This window comes from Cyclopterus lumpus, chromosome 12 (assembly GCF_009769545.1).
Source record: "Cyclopterus lumpus isolate fCycLum1 chromosome 12, fCycLum1.pri, whole genome shotgun sequence".
In the NCBI taxonomy this organism is placed as follows: domain Eukaryota; kingdom Metazoa; phylum Chordata; class Actinopteri; order Perciformes; family Cyclopteridae; genus Cyclopterus; species Cyclopterus lumpus.
The window spans coordinates 8,714,166-8,732,474 of NC_046977.1; the positions used below are offsets into that span (position 1 = coordinate 8,714,166).

Below are 18,309 nucleotides of genomic sequence, written 5' to 3' on the forward strand. Positions count from 1 at the left end.
TCTTATTTTAAGCTGTGAATATGCGACAGACTGCAAGAAGAAAATGTGCACATATGGAAAGGCAATGGAAAAAGCTTTGGATAAATTGGAGTTAATAATTAAATTGTGACAGGAAAGAGCTATAAAAAGCAGCAATGGGGATAAACTGTACGTGGAGGAGAACCTATTCTCAGCCGAGGAGCAGCGCTGAACCTTTGGACCTCACATTCATGTGCTATCACCTGGGACAGTTTGGGAGGAAAGACGACAGACTGTGTTCTTCTATATTATGACGTAGGTGTGTGGGAGGAAGTGGTGTCTAGGGAGGGCCATGCCTGTAGGTCAAGCTATCAGTCGGTCCACCACTTTGTTCCTGACTGAAACATCGTGACTATTAGAGGAAATTTTATTCCGACTTTCAAGTCCACCTCGCGATTTATCGTAATCACTTTGATGATCCCTGAACTTTTAATCTAGCACCACCATCAGGTCAAAATTACAAAAGTACAGCCCCCACAGCACAAAAATAGCCTCATACTGTGGTGTTACCATCTGTGAGTATTCAGTGCTCACTTCAACAAGCCACGCACAGAGGTCCAGTTAGAGAACAAACAGTATGTGTGATGGGAACAGGACGTGCTGTGTTTTTGAGAGCTCAAACGCGACTTTGGGCTTTCTTCTCTTGGAAAAATACAAACTGGGGTTTGTGGGGGGTCAGTAATATCAAATGTCTCCCCATATAAAATGTTCTATTAAGATGCATATTCATAATGTCTACATATAATACATTGCATTCATGGAAAGATTTACTTTTATTATGTGAAAGATTTACTGTATGCAATGTACACAATTTAAAACATTTCGAAAATGTCAAGAAATGACTGTACTGTAATTATTAAAAAATCAAACCTCAGTTCAGCAGAAGAAAGACATTCAATTAAATAAGGAATGCATGTGTCTCTATGTGCATGTCTCATAACATTTCAGTAGAGAGAGTGACTCAAACTGAGTTTTACTCCAGTGACTTGAGGCACCGCTGCTGCACTGTAACACTCGTAACCCCAACGTGTTTCTCCTCAACTATCGAGGTCACTGGACTAAACTCTTAGATTCATGGTCTAATGAATGGAGATACACACACACAGAAAGAGTTAAAGTTGAAAAGGGAGCTTCGTCGTTGACAGAATGTCTTTATACTCCTAATCTCTGTGTTTAAACTTACCTTGTCTGGATCCATAAGGGAGTGCACACCAAAGCTCATGCAACCCAGGAGCTCACTCATCCTGTTGATACAGAGAGGGGCACACAAAGAATAAATAAGTAGGATAAAAAAAATCAATTAATACCTCTAAGTAAAGTCGATGTGTCTTCTAACTCAGGTCTGACATCTTAAATGTGTTTTCTTTATCCTCCAAAAGAGTGACATCCCACAGACCAAACTACAAATACAAACTAATCAATGTGATGGTTTTATAGTGTTTTTCATCTAAGTGTCACATTTTGTTAAACGTAAATGTGTCCTTCATTAACATAACGACTTATTTAAAGAAGGTTGGTCCCCTGTGTGAAATCTCTGCATAACATAATGAAGGAAGACAAAACAATGATAACAAGTTGAAAAGAGTAAAATGTGATATTTGGGCAATATATTTCATGAATGTGTCAAAATACTGATATATATATATATATATATATATATATATATATATATATATATATATATATATTATCAGAGTAAGAGCAGAGTTATGGGAGTCTGTGCGAGGTGGTGGCCAAGGCGGTTGGGATGTTTAATTATGCAAAGATGAGAAAAACAGTTCTCGACAACCTCCCAGCTGGACAGGACTAATGCAGCTGCTGTTTTGAGGGAAAACTTGCTGTCAGCACAAATGAACACCTGAAATGTGTCCTACTCAGTTCGCTCGACCAGAACTTCCAGTCCGTGCCCTGTGAAGCTATGGCCGAATGTTGCTTTGAGTTACAGCGTGCTAATGGCTTCCAATGACAAAGTTAACATGCTGATGTTAAGCAGGTACAATGGTTTGTATGTTCACATTGTATATTAGCATGATAGCATGCTGGATTAAAAGTTAAGGACCTCCAAAGTATTGAGAGGGACATGAATGTGTACCAGATTGCCAATAAATTGTTGTTATTGAGACATTTCACTCAAAACCACAAACTCATCATCAAGGTCAGTAGGATTCATCCTCTGGGTCCCATGAATATCTGTACCAAACTCAATGGCAAACCATCCAATAGTTGTCAAAAATGTCACTAAAAGCTTAATAAGCATCCTGTATGTCCTGACTGGTCCATTTGCCAGCTGCACTACTTTCAGTCTACCTTTTAGGGAAAGTAAATAATGCATAATGCCTAATCTAAAAATCTCTTTGTGAAAGTTCAATGGTCAAACACTGATCAAACCCTAAGATGCCTTGAGCCTTCAACCGCTATAGATAAACAATTATGTGAAGCTGGCAGAAGGTCACATAAGACTTGTTTGGTGTAATGGGGATCTTTTGGAGATTATCATATTAGATCATAAAGCAGGGGGAAACAGAAAGTTGCACCGTGATACCTAGTGTTCATCTAAATTGCTGTTCCTGTCATGCCTCAAAAGACCGTATTGTTTTACTACTGCCTTTGACTGCCTGCCTCACTCACGATGTTTAGCCGACTCCCGGACGGTAGAGGCCGCAAGACACAGTTATTCCACGCCTTTTTATTAGGCATCAACCTCGTGTTTACATGGATAAGACTTGAAGCTTAAATAACCGCTTCGGAGCTGAGACACACACTTGCACAGAGCCGGTGTCAAATATTAACATTACAGCAGTGGTCGTTGCATATACACCTGGCGGAGATCGGCGCTCTACTGAGTTTGCCTTTCTAGTTTGAATTGAATTACATTTTTCCCTGCTTTTCTATCCTGTCACTCCCTTTGCTCTCAGAGGTAGCAGCAGGTTCAGAGTTTACAAATGAGACAGGGATTCATAATTCCCTTTTCAACACTGGGTCAATTTTATGTGCAATAATGTGAATTTTGGTTTATGTTAGGAATGTTCTGTCCTTGGGTGTACGAGATTGGATTTACTTTAAAGGTTGCGATCTCAATTTCCCTGAGCAACTCCACAACAAAGCTGTCGATAGAGTTGCTCAGGTCACTGCTGTTCATCTGAGGTGACAGACGGCCAGTGCTTAACCGATGCTGCCCTGGCGTGTTGAAGAAGACCCCAATATTGTCCAATGCTTGACAGAATCCATGGTTATGTGTGAAAAGGCTCTGTTGGGATTTTAAGTAGTGTACATCTAAATCTAAATGCACCATGGCATTGGTTCTGAGAGATTCTGCACAAAGAAAGCAGGAGCATGTAAGAGTACCTCTTTAATGTTGTAGTTAATGTATAGCCAATTGCAGAAGATGGAAACATCACCTGCTGAATCAAGTTATTGAGAAAGCTACACGTGGAATCGTATCTGCATTATGAAGAGACAAAATAATATTCAAACAAACACATACTGTAGCAGGGAAATATTCCAAAGGTGTATTACTATCGGACACATTTGTTCCAAGTGGCTTTTCCCATTTCACAAGGCTTAATTGCTTACCAAAGATCAGTAAATCACTCTTAATCTGTGTCCCAGAAACTGGCCCAAAAAGGTCTTTAAAATCCTTCCATGATCTTATTAACTCAACCACTCACATAAGCCTGTCCGTGTATATTTTACATCTGTATACATACTTTCCAACACATGCTTTATATGATTTTTTTTTTTTTCATTCAACTGAAAACTTTGAGAATCATTCAAAGAAAATAAAGGGGACCACAGTGTTCTATGTTCAGGCCACAAAGCTTTGAACCATATAAAACATGTCAAAATAGTGTTTGCCAGTATTTCTAGCACATAGCTATTCATCATCTGTCCTCTCAATACAACACAGCACAACACATGCTCATGACTCATTCAACCATATGTCCTCCATCCCAGCAATGACCCTGTTTCAGCTTAAGTCTGGTGAGGCAGGGAGGCGAGAGTAACACATTCAGAAACAGACACACAAAGAAACGCATAGTCAATCCCACAGAAGCAAACCGCAGCATCAATTATAACATGTTGTTTTACTGCCCTAGTGGGAAGCTCCAGCATGTTACAGCTTCTTGAATTTTAACATTTAAAATAGGAGTTAAAATGCAAAAGAAATCGCCAAATCTATTTTCTTCATTATGACTATCATCATCACCAAAAACATCAACATTCCCACAGGTACCTCGTTGTGGAGTCAGCATTCCACATTGTGAAGAGCAGTCTCTTATGAAGGTCCGCCTTACTGAAAACAAAGGAACAAACATGTATTTTCATGCACTATACACTATATGTGTGTGGCTAGGTAACAACTGAATCTTTGAAAAAATATTTGTTTGGTGTCAACAAAACCTCCCCAGTCAAAACCGGTTTCTGTATAAAGCAACGGTAAACATGCATTCATTCCATATTTGTCACATCCAGTTTTCTGTCCTTCAGATAGCGTCAGGTGATATTGGAGAGGATACAAGAAATCTGAGCTACACAAAACTGCCTCTAACTAAGTACTCAACTGAGTTCACTCAAATGAAACTACACCAACATATATTCATTTTTAACTAATCTTGAAATAGTTTACAACATTGTACTACATTTTTAATTCATGTATAAATTGATTGCTTACAAGTAAAATGTTTGTAAGAAGATGGGGTTCCTACAGTGAGGAACCATCTGAGTCTTCTGTCTGTCGCTGGGATCACCGTCTGGGCACATGCCAATCTGAGGAGGACAGAAAAACTAATGTACACACAATCTAGACTGCACTTGTTTGTCACAGTTCCCCGAAGTTTTAAAATGTTTAAAAAAAAATTACATTTGAACATACCTTAACATAAAAGTCACATGACCCCTGGCACTCCTCCACAATGCCCCTAGCCTCCAAAACTGCAAACACATACGAATAAAACTGAATAAATTATGACTTTGTGGTCACATTAATTATGTATTAGCACATCTCATGTTCAGGTGCTGGGTCAAAATGTCACCACGGCTCTGCTTCACGTAATGCTTAGTGTGGCTCGGATTGTTTGTGGTTTATTTCTGAATGGTCTCACTATCGCTTCAAAAACACACTCGGGTTTGCTCATGTCGACATGTGCTATGAGTCCAGATGGTGTAAAATTGTGAACCATATTTGCACTAGGCAAGCTGCTTTGGTTGAGGGAAAATGGGCTGCCATGATTAATATAGCTTGTGTCACAACTCAAGAAATGCAGGCAGAGTTTAATGATATTGATACTGTCCCAATAAAGGTATATATAGGCTTATAGACAGGTGTGGGCGGGCAGGTACAGGTTCAGGTTCTGATAACAAAAGCAGAAACACAAAGCAAGAAAAGAACATTGCAACTTTGCCAAACTGGCAAGGGGCGAGTGGAAATAACTACAAGGCTGATGAAGAAAGTGGGAAGAGGTGAGCAGGTGGGTAGAGAAGGTCAAGTGAATGGAACTGGAGGGAAAAGGGGTTATTGCAGGGTCAGAGGGAGTGGCCGGATGTGTGAGTTAGGTGACTGAGACAGGAGAAAAGGTCAGAGGGCATCAGGTGGACAGGAAGAGAATAGCAGTGGATGGGTTTGAGGAAGGCTGCAGGGAGGGACAGAGAGGCAGAATGGGACAGCTTGCCTGGTTCACATGAACTCACCCATAGTTGTGTTTCTAGATTGAGCAGGAAGAGTAAGAGGATGTCTGACTGCTGCAATAACAATGAGTGAAAATGGTTTGTAAGAAGCCATTAAGTATTTCCAATGACTGAGAACCCAAAAGGGAAATCAACATACTTTAAAGAAATAGCTGCTCAAGTTGTGTGACTAAGTCTTTATCCTTTTTCCACTTGATCCTGTGCCAAAGCTCAGCATCGAATGAGATTCCATCCTTATAGTGTTTGCTTCGGGAAAATGAGAATACATGACAGGGCTTTACACGCTTCCACATGGGGCTCAAAAACCACATGAACTAAGAGATGTGAGGCATTATAAAGTCCAACGTTTTGGTCTTAGGATATTTCAAGATAAAAAACAAAATAAAGAGATATAATTCCTATTTTTTTATAGATCGCAGTCTCTTCTTTGATAACACAAATGTACAATTGCAGAAACTGCATGCAATATACACACAAAGTGCACTGACTCCAAGTCTATGATAAAGCTTTATTTATGGTAACAAAACATGGATGAATAATAAATAGTTCAATGGTTGTTGGTTTTAAAATATTTTATATATATACGAAAACAGGCGCCACTGTCCGGAAAAGATCTATATGTCGTTTTAAGGATATAGTTTGTGATTTTGTTGAGTTGTGTAATCTTAAAAAAATGCATCTGATGAGTAAATGACCCTTCACAGAAATGACAGGGGCACAAAAGACCTGGGAGAGGAGATGGAGAATCACAAACAAAAGTCAGTTGCTGGGTGACCGAAATAAACAACCACTTTTCTTTTTCTCATTAATGGTCGGCTGTCGTGATTTGACAGGTGATCTGCACATTCAATATTTAACTTCATATGTTGGAAATCTTATATGCTACACAAATGGAGTTGCACTAGCCACGAGCAGGCAGACTGTAAACTTCATTCAAATGAACAGGGTACAAAGTGTTTCTCTCTTTATAAACAGCCTTTAAAGGATCTTACCGCTAACAACAAGAACTTCATGCTCCTGGATGATTGACAGCTTCAGCTGACCTATTGAAAAGGAGAAAAGGAAGGTTATCACAGGGTTACAGGTATCTCTGTTTAACGTAATGGTTTCCATTAAAGAATGGCTCGAGATGATTATCTTAGCTTAGCACAAAAACTGATTTGACGGGTGGTTTCGTGCTGGACTATTTTCTTGGCTGCAGTGACCGTTTCCGCTGGTTGCCTGGCAACGTCACAGTGACGAGAAAAGTCCAGGTAGTTCTTGCACCTGTCCAGCACAAAGACCCTGAACAATCAGCCAGGCTAGCGGTTTCCCCCAGCTTCCAATCATTATGCTAAGCTAAGATAACCATCTTCTGTCTGTATCTTCATATTTGACAGAAAAATGCCAAACGATTTCTTTATCATATTTGATAGCAGGGGCGTTAGGGTAAAATCAGCTTTTAAATTATTCTGACTACATTTTGTTTCACTTTTCAAAAAATAAGTTACAAGATGTTGAACTTGCAGCAGAGGAAGCACGAGCGAACAGCTATCAAAGTGCAACCCAAAAAGTTCATGCAGCTTCGAAGGGCCAGCAGCGTTTGTGTGTGTGTGTGTGTCTTTGTTCACTGTCTATCATCCCTCACTCACAAATTGTCTGCCTGTTTCCCTCTTTCTCTCCTTTCCTCTGAGACTCCTTAGCGCTGCTAACAGCTCTAGGAGACTCGTTAGCCATGTTGACATGGCCACTGCTAACATTGGCTTTGTGCTATTCTAAATTAATCCTGCTCATAAGAGCGCAGTCTACAGCTAAAATGTGGGAGCCTCGTTGTGTGATAACGCTGCTGGCACTTCAGAGCTTGGGTACAAGGGATGTTTGTCGTTCCCACACTGAACTTGGCATGGTTTTGTGCTGCTGGCCAGCATAGAAGAACAAAGTCACAGATATATTACTGGTGCCGCAGAACCTTAAGGTAGTTATGATGCAGTATTAAAAAGATCTAACACAATATGTATCAAACTGCAGTTCGAAGCCAAACCAAATGGATAACGGTAAATGTAGAGTGTCAAAACAGTTTCAGGACAGCTACTGAGACGATGCAATACGGACTACTGTAGGGCCAAGACTGGAGGAAAACAACAGAGAATTATAACATGCAGTGCATTTTGCACAGAAGATAGATCTTTAAAAGCTGATGTAAACAATGGTTAAACTAGGTGGTAGACTGACGAAGTGTCATATAAATTGTTATTATTGCCATTTCTGGTTTAGAATTTTGAAAATAGCTTTTTATTTTCACAAACACTACTTCTGCTATTGTGCACCAATAGATAAGCAATGCAGAATACTATCGGGGATATTCCTTTCACTTTTAATATTACATGGCCCAAAAGCAGAGAATGCAAAACAATGTGCAAAGTGCTACTTGACAGAACTAAACTGGCAGGTCAAATTTAGTCAAATCCTTTCCGGCTTCTTGTCCCACACTGCTGGGAAATTCATCTTGTTTAAGTGGACACAACATGCTTACAACATTGATTATGTGTTTAAAGGGTATTCATGTTTGCAGTTAACAAGCAGCAAGAGTGGGATTTTATTGATCTTATAATGGTATTTCCTTCGTCCTTAAAACACTGCAGGTGAAACACTGAACGTACAGTCAATGCATAGCTCCATTAGCTGAATACATTAGGCGTATCTGTAACATCAGCTGACAACAAGAAAGAAAAACATAATTACCATACGGTAAATATTAGTATTTTTGAGGTGTTAACAATGGAAGATAAACATTGCAACGTTTTTTGTCAGACGACGAAGTGAAGAGTAAGGAGGCACAAAAGGGAAGAGAGCTGTCTTTTTAGAAAGCAAATGGCCTGCGAGAGTTGAACACTGACATTTTGGAAGCAGAGGTCAAAACCTGTGAGAGTAGGAGTGAATTAATGGGGCACGGCCGAGAAGGCAGCACTGTGGGTCAATACATGCAAAATTGAAAACACCGCCACGACACACAAAAAACATGAAAATAAACTGCAGCACACGTACAGTATGGATATAAGGCTACTGTGCACAGGGCTCTGACATGCTCTGCCTCTGAATAAATCACTTGGATTTACGCGTGACTACCCAATCTACTCTCATCAGAGACATTTCCATCACGAAGTAAAGTTCAGCTGCCGAAATAAATTCTAAAAATATTGAATATTCCTGGAGTTACGTAAGACTGATGAGTTTGCCCTCTGAGGCAAATTTGTGATTTTGGACTACATGAATAATATTGACTTGACTTATATATTGTTACCAATCTATTGAGGATTGTAAGCAAAAGTCCACTTCCAAACCATTGCCTTGTCTCTCCAGAAATTCAGAAATGCTCACTGAAATCACCCACTGAATGTGGCAGAGGTGACCTGCAGCAGATGTGCTGTTGTGCATGGCAGAATTTGTAGCAGGAATTAATGTTAAATGACTGGCTTGTCCAGGTGAAGGAAGGTCAAGAAGAAACAAGCCTTTGGTTTGAAGGAGATGCCAGCCGTACAACCTTTAGAGAGAAAGTCTATAAGAGAGTCTATAATTAAAATAATGCAGCATAATAAAATGTCCAGAATGTGACGTTTTATGGCAGCAGTAAAAAAAAGATTAACGAGTCCCCTCAACAATGAAAGTATTGAGCACTCTGGAAAGGCAAAACAGGTTATACTGAAAGACGGAAAAAATCTTTAAAAGTATAAACTCAACTATTGTGTATAAGAAAATATGTATTACTCTGACTACAAAGGACAAATAAGCTATTGCATTTAATGTAAAGTCACAACTATCCCAAAAGCTGCAAATGAAAAGATAACTTTTCTTTAGTTGGCAGACTCTTGCTAAGGTGAAAACCTTGACATATGTATCTTTAAAGCACAGACATTTCATATGTTATTGGTGTAGTGAATCAATAGAGCTCAAATCCATGTCCAACATGTTATTGTCCTCAAAATCTCAATTTCCTTTCCTCTGTGTTGTTAAAGTGTGAGACATTTGTGAAATTGCACGTGGGAGAAAATATGGAGAGAAAAAAAAAAAGATTGAGGAAAGAGAGGCTTTTTTTTTAAGCCCTTAAAAAGAGATTTAAGACACTAATATTGATGTTGACGAGGGTCACTGTCCATCTGACTTCTCCCCTGTTGAACCTGCCTTTGATCATTTAACACATTTCCCCCTGGCATGAATAACGCATATACTGTATCTATCTATGTATCTATGTATCTATCTATCTATCTATCTATCTATCTATGTATCTATCTATCTATCTATCTATCTATCTATCTATCTATCTATCTATCTATCTATCTATCTATCTATCTATCTATCTATCTATCTATGTATCTATCTATGTATCTATGTATCTATCTATCTATCTATCTATCTATCTATGTATCTATCTATCTATCTATCTATCTATCTATCTATCTATGTGCCAGCTCAATTACCTCATAAAGTGCTGTTGCCTGCCCAGTAACAGGACATGAGTACGGCCACTTATCTGTCAGGATTTTTTGTACATACAACATCTCCAAACTTTGACCAAAGTACTGAGTTATGTGTCATGGACCAGCAAAGATGAACAGCATTATACTACATGTTGTGGATCCCTTTGGACTGCAAACGGGAAATACAGCCATGTATCAGATATCAAGGATGAACCTCAATATCTGTTATTGGTTTTCTATGTCCAAACATAAATAATAGCAGCATCCTTTTTGTCATTGCAACAGGGACCCTGTCAGTGATGCTGTCACTCGAGACGATGCTCCACTGCCATGTACCTCTGAGGCTTCAGTGATGTTGCTGATAACGCACCGAGGCTAAAATTAAAGAAGGTCATGTTCTCTTCTTTCTTAAGGTGTCCTTGCATTTCTTTTCCCACAAAAAGCCACAATTGAGGAATGGAATGAATAGTTGTTAATATTTTCTGAAAATGTGCTGAATAGAATTGCAAAATAAAAGTTCAATTAAATTACCAAAGAATGGGAGAAAAGGCCATTGAAGGTTGTGTTGTGTGTCTTTGTTATCCTGTACTTCCCACTGCCTCTCTTTCTGCTTTAATAGGCTTTCTTGCTTCTTTGTCACATTTACATGTGAAACCCAGTGCCCCACCAGCATCCAATAAGGCCAAACCAAGGGACACTGTTGGTCTTTATGTGACAGCTAAAGTAGCCATTATCAGCAGAAAGAAGCAAGAAAGGAGACCTGAGTTAATCTGTGTTCTGTCACGGGAGCAATTTTCAGAAGTTGGGAAACTGCTATGGATAGGATTTAAAGTTTTCATTTGGCACGAGCACAAATTCATCCCATTGGATCCAAAGGAGGAACAAAGAGCAGATTAGATGAGAGACATACAAGGTGTCCTCTCGTTTGCCTCGCTGAATAATTTTAATGGGTTGGTTATATAACTTCCCAACATTCACCTTTCTCCATGAGATGGAAGTCATTACCTAATCTGAGGAGTAGATAAAAGATTATTGTGTCCACACTGAATGCATGAGACCTTTATGTTAGATGCACATATGCACTGACAGCCAAAACAGTAGAGCATTGTTTGATGGCTTCAAGGAGAACGTTCTGGGTGAATTCAGTATCTGGTAGGCTCCACATTTCATGTTGCTAAAAGGGCCTAGGGCCTGTGTTTAACATTTCATAATCTGTGCACTCTAATCATGACAAGAAACTTTCATCAACTACACACAGTCCTTCACAGACTTATCCATTCATGCGGAAGAGAGACAATTGCTTCATGCACATCAAAGAATAGGGCATGAAAATACAAATAAGGTGATCACAAAATGCATTAAACATTGACACATTGGTGGTAAATTAAGAATATATACACAGCAAGAGTAGGGTTAATTGAGGGAAAATCAAGCAGAAGAATAGTTGAGTAGTGCTTGGAAATGGAAAACCTGTCGAAAAAAATAAGTTGGTAAGACCAACACATACAGTAAGTAATCTAATACAAAGAAAGAAGAGAGATACTGAGAATGACAAAACATCCTAGAAAAAACATATTGGAGAGTCACAAACTGTGCATTTTAATTGTTCAATTGGGTGTTTGTTGTCACTCAACTAGATTTGTTCAGTTTGGAGTTATGAAATGGAGAAACAGTTTTGGGATCCACACTATGTTGCATACATTGGAATAAAGTGATCTTTGCTCTTTTGGTAACATTTAAAGAGGCCAGATTTTCCAACTTTCTCATGTCATTTTCTCTCAAAGCATCTCAAGTCTTTGTTACAAATTTGAGATCTGGATCTGATTTTTTGGTTTGGACATTCATAAATATTCCGACTAGAAAAAATAAAGTACAGTGAATGAGGTTGGTCTCTGATTTATATCCCTTTCAAACAAAATGTATCTCTAAGCCTGCCGGTCTTCTCGCAGTCTTTATCTACCGATTCTCCAGTGTCTTATCTCCCATTCCTTTCTTTTCTTTGTCCGACTCAGGCATTGCCTCAAACTCCATTCACTGATGCAGTAATCAACTCTACAGTGTGGGCTTGACTGTCAAACAAAAGGCAAAAAAGACACTTAGCTCAAACCACTCCAGTCAGTAGTTTCACATCAAAACCTGACAAGTTACTTTAAATTTCCTCGCAACAAATTGGGCAAATCTCTGCAGTCAAACCAATCAGGCAGCCAAAAACATGCATTTGTGTCTGTTAACCTTTTTTAATTTGTCTATTTTGTTGATTGGTTTGTTACAGAACGGTCTTGAGTGAGTAGAATGGACTAGAAGTGTGTCAGAAGTTGCAACCACCTGTACATTTACAATACATCAGTCATGTCATCTGCTACAACATATTATGTGAACAAAATTATTAAATTAGGAGTGAAGGAAATAATGATAAAAACTGTGGTGAAAGAATCTAAACGTGAACATCTGACAACGCACTTCAAACCGTTTCATTGAAAGAAACTGCAGGATAAATTTGTAGAGGGGAAAACTGGAAAGAAGATTCAAATGCCCAAGGGGAAGTGGAGACATGAGGTCCTGACCAGGTTGGTGACTGTTCTTTGGCAACAAATGATTTTTCCCTGTGAGTGACCACAGACACACTCCACCAAACAACAGAGGCTTTCTGGAGGAATTCAAGCTTATGGTGAAGTCTGACCCATTTCTGAAAGGGCACGCTATTAGAATAAACTCAGTGAGTCCCCAAGTGGGGGGGATCATGCATAACATGCTGACGCCACATATCAGAAATCAAGGTATTACCTTTATTGTTTTAGATGGAATGTCAGATGTGAGACCTGCCGAGCCCGGCTTGTGGAAATGGACCACCAAGCTACAAATCGTTCAGAGTGGTCCACAGACTGCAGAGGCTAATGACTGTGATGCCAATATGAGAGGGAAGACAGGTGTCCAAGTAAAGGCTAACTATTGCCTTATGGGTCAGATCTAAGTGTCGCCGACGCAGCAAATTGCTCTTAGGCGACACTCTATAAACCCTTGTTTTATATTTCAACAAAGTAATGGGATATGTTCAGAAGTCCCCGCAGAGAAATGGGAGAACGTGCAAAAGAGGCTTTTGGAAATGAGGGAGAAAGCTGTTGATGCACAATGATATGGGTTCCTTCTCTAGGCCAGTGCTTCAAAAGGGCAGGCTTTAAGGTTCATCTCCCTTAGTAAACTAAAAATAAACATAACCTATTATCCTGCATCCATTTGAAATATCAGTGATTCTCTTGCACATAAAGCAATCACTCCTCTGATGTTTCACAACAAAGCTGTGTGGACATTATTATTTCAAATAGGCCTAAGTTAGCCACAGAGACAAGTCCCCCTCAGACCTATTCCTGACACATTCACACATACATCCCAGGCATATAAATACAAAAGCCATGCGCCTCCACACGCACCCGTTATATGTTATCCATTTTCATTAATGTGAAAAAGTAGATACTGCATGACGGATGATTATGGCTTTAGTCTTACAATAAAGAGTGCAGGTGCACCCTCCTCCAGTTTGGCTAACAACCTCTATAAATGATTCAGATTGTCACCAGATAGGTGAGTGGACCAAAGGACTTGTTGCTACTTCTGAGCCCACTTGTTGCTGCGAGTAATACGCTTCTCACGTTAGACACACTGCAGGATCGCGTGTCTGTGCAGGCAGACCTTTGTGATACAATCCTTTATACAACTTGGACACATTCCTTTACTGTCACGAATATGGATTTTAGACAAACAGACACTCTTTTGTACTTTTTTGGTTGAAGCCGTTATGGATTCATGCTAAAAAATGCTTAACTATCACATCCTACAAAACTACTGGTTTATTTTTCTCAACAAAAAATGAACAGGAATAAACCTCACCATGGGTACTGAGGAGGAAGGACGATGTGTCAGGTATACTGGCAGGGGGCTTCCGCAGGTAAACTCTGAGACAGGTCATCTTGGGGAGAGCATGTTAGCTGCCACCAGACGAGACGGTTTCAGCAACTACAGAGAAGAGAAGAAATGAAATGTGATGCTTGTGTGTGTGTGTGTGTGTGTGTGTGTGTGTGTGTGTGTGTGTGTGTGTGTGTGTGTGTGTGTGTGTGTGTGTGTGTGTGTGTGTGTGTGTGTGTGCGGTTAAAGACAGATTCTTTAGTTGAGAAAACTGCTATATCTTTGTGTTAACTTTTTCACAGTTGCAGCCAGCAGTAGGATGTGAGCTGTTACAATAGCTGACAATTACAGGCTTTAACTGTTTTGCTTTACAAGCATCCTGTTGGATAGCGGCAGTGGTGTCGCCGTGTCATTTTACTGGGGCTTAAGCTCCAAATGCTTTGACTGTAGCCCCAAATATAATTTAAAATGTAAACCTGTGAAGATTAAGAAAAATCGTTAAATGTGTAAATGCGTGATTACGTGAGTGAGTCTGTCAAAGTAAATGCTGGTTACTAAACCAGTGTGTGTGTATGTGTGTGTGTGGGGGGGTCTGACAGTCATCAGCGCTGAGTTAATCACAGCGGGAAAAGTAGAGAAGAATGGCAAACTTACAGGTCATGGGGAAAAAGAACAAACCAATCTTTCTGTAGAGAATTAAGGGTAGAATTGAACAGATGTGATGATTTATAAAATGTCTCTGATTTTAGGTGCCGCTTGATTGTATTTTACGGACCTAACTATTCATGTAGCTCCAAAATGAAACAGTGAACGGCTCATTTAACTATAGATGGAAAGAAAAAGATGCAGACAAACAGACAGCAGATGAGGTAGTGTATGTATAGAGAGCAGGAGATGATGGAGAGGTTTTTTCAATGTTTAAGAATCCCCCAGACCCTTCTATAGAGGTCGACACAATAGATATGAGAACAGATATAGAGTATGTCATCATACATCATTTAATTAAATGTGCATATCCACAATATGCACAAAAGTTCAAACATTATCCTTTGATAATCTGTATAACTGACACTGTCACTGCACAGCTTTTCTTATTTAAACAGGGGTGTGTCTGCCCTAAAAGTTGATTAAACGTATAGCTCATAAAAGACAGCATCATCATTAGGTTAGATATGATCTTCCACCCATTGAGCATTAACAAACATCATAATTCAATTCATCAACAACAGTACCGCATACCCATAAAAGCCTGTTTTGCAGGGTTCATCTGATTATTTTGAATAATTCTATTTAATCTGCTCGTTGTTTGTCGTTACTGATGAGCCACCTACTGGTGACAGATGGCTTTGAATTTGAGGTCAAACTAAATTGTTTCCGAAACCACTGCTGTCGTTTATAATAGAGCAGTTTCCTGTTTTTCTCTGGGCTGGTTGGTTTAGCCGCGGCATCTGTTGCCGAGCAAAGACAATATAGCATCGTTCACTGTACTGCTTACAACTGTACTTGGCAGCTGTCAGATGGATTTGCAGTCATTGACAAATGTTCGTAGACAAGAGTATAAATAACATGTGAGAGCCCACGGTTAACTTCAAAATGAAAATAAAGATGTTCACCATTTACTTTGATCATGAAAGTCAAATGAACATATACCATATTATTTAATTATTAGTCGTTTTTTTTGTGTGTTTTTTTAGGTGATATGCCATAATAATTTAAAACAACAAAAATCAAATTACATGAAGAAAAGCAGCGTCCAGAGCACAAAACAAAGATAAAAGACTAAACCAGATTAAACCATCTGTGTACTTTAGAATCTAGATAGAACCAAGCTAGTGATCGGGTTGTGTGTTTATAATCCAGATTAATTTACAGCATTACTTAACACACCGGCTATAACTATAGCACATTATTTTTGACATATTGCCCAGTTGCAGTGTACCAGTAACCCAGAGATGAACTTCTCTGCTAATCCTGATTAACGAACTGCCCACCCGCCTAGAAAGCACCGAAATAAATCTTTATTGAAGGCAAATTAAAAAATCTGCTTCTTGAATTGTGTCCCATTTAACACACACGGTGTCCAAATTCAAATCAACAAGTATTGTACACACAGCATGCTCATAAAAACAACATGCTTTCTGATAACCTATTTTGGGCTAACAAAAATATATCTACAGTTATCTCTTACTCCTGCCTTGTCCCCTCCTCGGGACTTTAAGTCATAATCCTCGTCCTTTTTCCTCTCATTCTGTCCCTCCAGAAAAAGCCCCTGATTCATTTGGTTCTTATCAGTTGCACTGAAGGGAAAACAAAGGACCTGCCTGAAACTCATACTCTGCTTCCCCTCTGGGTAAACTGGGTAGATAATGCCACTGTGGCACGGCATGGACTGTGTTAGGAGACAGAACTGGACTTCTATGTCAGTCCCCTACAGAGATACAGAATACACACACTTTTTAGGACATTTTCCAAAGAAAAAAATTCTAGACAATGCAAAATCTGTCAAATGTGTCATGTCTCCAATACCAGTCCATCAAAACAAACCAAGGTCAAACAACTTCTTTCCAATATACCATTCCCCAATGTTTCCTCTATCTTGCTTTCATCCAGCCCAAAGGAAAGTGTAAATGCACGTTTATTTCTTATGAAAGGGATCTGAGACCAGATGTCATTTTTTTCGCTGAGTACGTTTGGACTAAAAAGAGTGACAGGAGCTTATGTTGACACTCATTTTGGCAAAGAATGATAGATGCAAATGTGTGTAGTTTGCTACAATAGACTTGGCTTGGGATTTATCCACACACCTTATGTTGATTCATTCTTTCCAGCCCAGTGCAAAATGAGGCACACATGGGGGCACTAATCATTAAATCTTACAAGGTCATAATTATTGGCATTTACAGGCGCCTTATAGTTATATATAAAAAGTATTAAATATGTATTAAAAAGTCTAAAAACTATAAACACTAAACAAGGAGCCAACTATGTTTTGGTTAGACAGCCAGATTTGGCACAATGGCCCGCTATTAGCCTCCCGCAGCATGGTTAAAAGCCACAGTGCCATGAAGATATACAGTTTAATATTCCAACACGCCCTATAGGTTCAGGCATGATAAGTAAGTGCAAGGTAAAACATACAGTTTGTGCAAGGCAGAGAAGTGTGAGGGAGGGGCAAAATCAGGTGAAACTAGAAGAGGAAGGTAGAGGCGAGGGAGACTTAATTAAGATAGTAGAGATAAATATAAGAGAGCGGGACAAGTTTCTCAAAGAGATGATTTTTCAATTTGCGCTGGAAGATTGGGGATTACTAGGCAGTTTTGACTTGGGGGGGAATTGTGGAAGGAGAAGAGAGAAGGCTGCGTTGCAGAGATGTCCATATTGCCACAGGGAGCAGCTGAGCACCATCCAAGAAGCCCCATCAATGTATTACTCATTTCAGGATTACGTATTGTTTTTATGAGGCACCTATAAAGCAAAACCTTTGGGGCTTATAGCTTGTTGAGAATATTTAGCAGAATATGGTGGGAAAATGCTTATTTATACTGTGCTTTTTACACCAGTACATTTATTTGACAGCTATAGTCAAATGTTACAAGAAATGCAGAAACATAAATAAACTACCTAATGGGCTGATCTAACTGATCTAATGGGTAAATATTAACATCACCATTCACATTAATTCATAATTTTGCTCATTATTTTAGTAATTTGTGTGTGAACTGAATCAGATTTGTTCACTCAACACCGCTGACTGTGCAGGGTGCTTTGAATTTCTTTTGTCAAAAAGTTTGTCAATGTATATTCCAATTAGAGATTAAATCTTTATCTTTATGGTCCCATCTAGCTTCTAGCTCCATCACTCATCGTAGCGCTCATTTCCTCACAATATTACTTTTTTTGACGCAGTAATTAAAGTAAACCTTGTTGAAGGCAAATGAAACACATTTCCAAAAATACCTATTACATCTATCCTAATAGAATAGCAGATCCTCATACCAAAAGTATTTAGTTTACAGTACAGTTTAGTATTGTATTGTATATACATTAAGACACAAGTACACCAGAAATAGCCCACCGCAGCATTCAGCTTAATATCATCATCTCCAAGACAGTCCAGGCTACATTTAGTCCACCATTTAAAATGTTAACAAAAAAGACAATGGTACAACCTACTGGACATATTATGAAATGCAATGTTATAAGTATACACGTCTGCACAATTTACCGTAAATTATCATACTGCACTTACTTG

General features: G+C 39.1%; 1 protein-coding gene across 1 annotated transcript in view; it reads right to left on the bottom strand.

The window, feature by feature from the left end:
* The window catches only part of rgs3a (regulator of G protein signaling 3a), a 120,532-nt gene that overhangs the window by 101,357 nt on the left and 866 nt on the right, over positions 1–18,309 (bottom strand). The window contains exons 2-7 of the mRNA XM_034546399.1: positions 14,043–14,168; positions 6,696–6,746; positions 4,892–4,950; positions 4,691–4,785; positions 4,253–4,312; positions 1,202–1,262 (exon numbers count right to left, since the gene is read on the bottom strand). Of these exons, the coding sequence (XP_034402290.1) occupies positions 1,202–1,262; positions 4,253–4,312; positions 4,691–4,785; positions 4,892–4,950; positions 6,696–6,746; positions 14,043–14,121 (405 nt within the window). The 5' untranslated portion in view covers positions 14,122–14,168. The remainder of the gene's footprint in view (positions 1–1,201; positions 1,263–4,252; positions 4,313–4,690; positions 4,786–4,891; positions 4,951–6,695; positions 6,747–14,042; positions 14,169–18,309) is intronic.